At 46.3% G+C, this 3,045-nt stretch overlaps 1 protein-coding gene across 1 annotated transcript; it reads left to right on the top strand.

The window, feature by feature from the left end:
* Positions 1 to 367: 367 nt before the first annotated feature.
* Positions 368 to 1,651, top strand: KCNJ2 (potassium inwardly rectifying channel subfamily J member 2; the record flags this gene model as incomplete). The annotated part of the gene is made up of 1 exon (XM_082008141.1): positions 368 to 1,651. One exon carries the CDS (start codon positions 368 to 370, stop codon positions 1,649 to 1,651), a length of 1,284 nt encoding a protein of 427 aa, XP_081864267.1.
* Positions 1,652 to 3,045: the final 1,394 nt, after the last annotated feature.

The following is a 3,045-nucleotide window of genomic DNA, read 5'->3' on the forward strand; positions in this document are numbered from 1 at the left end:
CTGTGCGCATTGTGCATTCCAGAAAACGCTGTCAGTAAGAATGAGGACACTTCCTGCAGGTCCACAGGAGTAATGGTACCTGATTCTTTCAGGATTGATTCCTTATCCTTTTCCTCCAAGATCTAATATGACATTTCTCTTTTTTTTGCAGACCATGCCCTCTCTATGACGGTTACTTGTTAAGCTAACCCTGCATGCCAGAAGACTGTCCTTGGTTGATCCAAGGGCTTTTGGGGACTCCGGCCTCTCCCCAGTTTTTCTGTGTGTGTGTGTTCCTCTAGAACTTTCAAAACTGTTTCTCCAAAGGCTTTTGCAGAAACTTAGACTGTTTTCTAAAGCAGAAGCACCTCAGTCCACAGCAGTAGTGATGGGCAGCGTGCGAACCAACCGCTACAGCATCGTGTCTTCGGAAGAGGACGGCATGAAGCTGGCAACCATGGCCGTTGCCAACGGCTTTGGGAATGGGAAGAGTAAGGTACATACCAGACAGCAATGCAGGAGCCGCTTTGTCAAAAAAGACGGCCACTGCAATGTCCAGTTTATTAACGTGGGTGAGAAGGGACAGCGATACCTGGCAGACATCTTCACCACTTGCGTGGACATCCGCTGGAGGTGGATGCTAGTTATCTTCTGCCTGACTTTCATCCTCTCCTGGCTTTTTTTTGGCTGTGTGTTTTGGTTGATTGCACTGTTGCATGGGGATCTGGAGAATCAAGAAAATAGCAAACCTTGTGTCTCTCAAGTGAGCAGCTTCACTGCAGCCTTTCTGTTCTCCATCGAGACCCAGACCACGATCGGCTATGGCTTCAGGTGTGTCACAGACGAGTGCCCCATTGCAGTTTTCATGGTCGTTTTCCAGTCTATAGTAGGCTGCATCATTGATGCCTTCATCATTGGCGCTGTCATGGCGAAAATGGCTAAGCCAAAAAAGAGAAATGAAACTCTAGTCTTCAGCCACAATGCCGTGGTGGCCATGAGAGACGGAAAACTGTGCCTGATGTGGCGCGTTGGAAACCTGAGGAAAAGCCACTTGGTGGAGGCACATGTGCGAGCACAGCTCCTCAAATCCAGGATCACGTCGGAAGGGGAGTACATCCCCTTGGATCAAATAGACATCAACGTAGGGTTTGACAGTGGGATAGACCGTATATTCCTGGTCTCCCCAATTACAATAGTACATGAAATAGATGAAGACAGTCCTCTGTACGACTTGAGCAAACAAGACATGGACAACGCTGACTTTGAAATTGTAGTAATACTGGAGGGCATGGTGGAAGCTACCGCCATGACTACCCAGTGCCGTAGCTCATATCTGGCAAACGAAATCCTCTGGGGCCACCGCTACGAGCCCGTACTCTTTGAAGAGAAGAACTACTACAAAGTGGACTACTCGAGGTTCCACAAAACATACGAAGTGCCCAACACACCCATCTGTAGTGCCAGAGACTTAGCAGAAAAGAAATACATTCTCTCTAACGCAAACTCCTTTTGCTACGAGAACGAAGTGGCCCTCACCAGCAAAGAGGAGGACGAGATTGACACCGGGGTGCCTGAGAGCATGAGCACAGACACCCACCCGGACATGGACCACCACAACCAAGCAGGGGTGCCTCTAGAGCCACGGCCACTACGGCGGGAGTCGGAAATATGACTGACAAACTCTTCCTCTCTCTTTTGGTTGAAAGGAAAAAAAATACATCTATTGGTCAAAGGCACGTTGACCTGAGAAGTTGGCCCAGAACAGTTTTCAGACAACGGTACTGTTGAAGAGTGGTGTGAAGGCAAGCAGACCTGAGAAACCCAGGCTGGTTTTAGGGCTGTCCTCAGAGGAGGGACGACAGAAAATGAACTCTAAATACAAAGCACTAAACATGTCTAAGTATGAACAGAAGGCACATATGTTGTAGAATAAATTATGTATATATTTTTTTACAAAACTTGAACTTGCAGGCAAGCTTTGGTTGGGTTATTATTATTTTTTTTCAACTTTTTCCAGAATGCTTCTCTCTAGGGAACAAGAATGTTTTTAATGGCATAACAAAGGCAAGAATCTGCCTTATTATTATTATTATAATTATTTTTTAAAAAGCTGCTGCTAACTACATGAACACAAATGGTTATTTTTGTTGCAGTGTAGTTTTTATTTTCTCTTGTGTAATTTAAAAAAAAAAAAGAAAAGTCAGTGTTGAACTTTTTGGGTTGAAAAGCTTGTGATCACTTCAGAGAGGCCAATGTTGCCAGAAATCTAAACTCCTTTTGAGGCCAGTAGTTTGATAGCTAGAATCAATTTCTCTCTTTCCAATTACATAAGGGGCATTATGTAATATCAGGCCAATCAGTAACCTCCAGCAAAATTATGATTTTTGGGGGGAGAATTTAATTCTCTGTCTAAAGGAAAAATGAAATAAAATATATATATGCATAGAAAAAGTACTAAGTTAAAACTACCTAAGTGGATACCAAAGAAAATGCACAGTTTTGCACAGCGGAGTTTATTTAAAAAAAAAAAAAGGAAAAAAAAAAAGGAACAGGCTGCTTTAAACAAAAAAAAATTTCAAACCTCAGACACTTTTTTTGGTTTTGATTTTTTTTTTCTTTTCTTGTTAAGACCTTTATTTTGCACCTTATTCTAAAAGCTTAAGACTCAGATCTAAAGTGAGCTAGGACTTCTCCCCTTTCCCCCTGCTCTTCTACGGGGAAATAAATTCCCTTCCTTTCTTGTAAGGAGAAACGCAGTTGGGGGAAACCAAACAAGCGAACATCCGTCCTCTCGGTCGCTCGCCGAGCCGGGCTGCAGCAGAAGGTCAAGTGTAAGCGCAGGCATTCCCAAAGCAGCGCGAGACCGGCAGCGGAGCCGTCCTCCGCGCGCCGCAGGCGTCGCCCGGAGCCCCTCGGCCGCCGTCGCGTAACCGGGGCGCGCGAAGCCGCCGGCGGCTGCCGGAGGCCGATGCCGCCGGAGCGGGGTCGGGGCGCGGAGGAGCCGAGCGACGGCTCGGCCCCCGGGAGGAGGTTTGGCAGAGGAAGGGAGAGGGGAACGGAGAGGGA

The sequence above is a fragment of the Phaethon aethereus genome, assembly GCF_964289735.1.
Source record: "Phaethon aethereus genome assembly, chromosome: 18".
NCBI classification, from domain to species: domain Eukaryota; kingdom Metazoa; phylum Chordata; class Aves; order Phaethontiformes; family Phaethontidae; genus Phaethon; species Phaethon aethereus.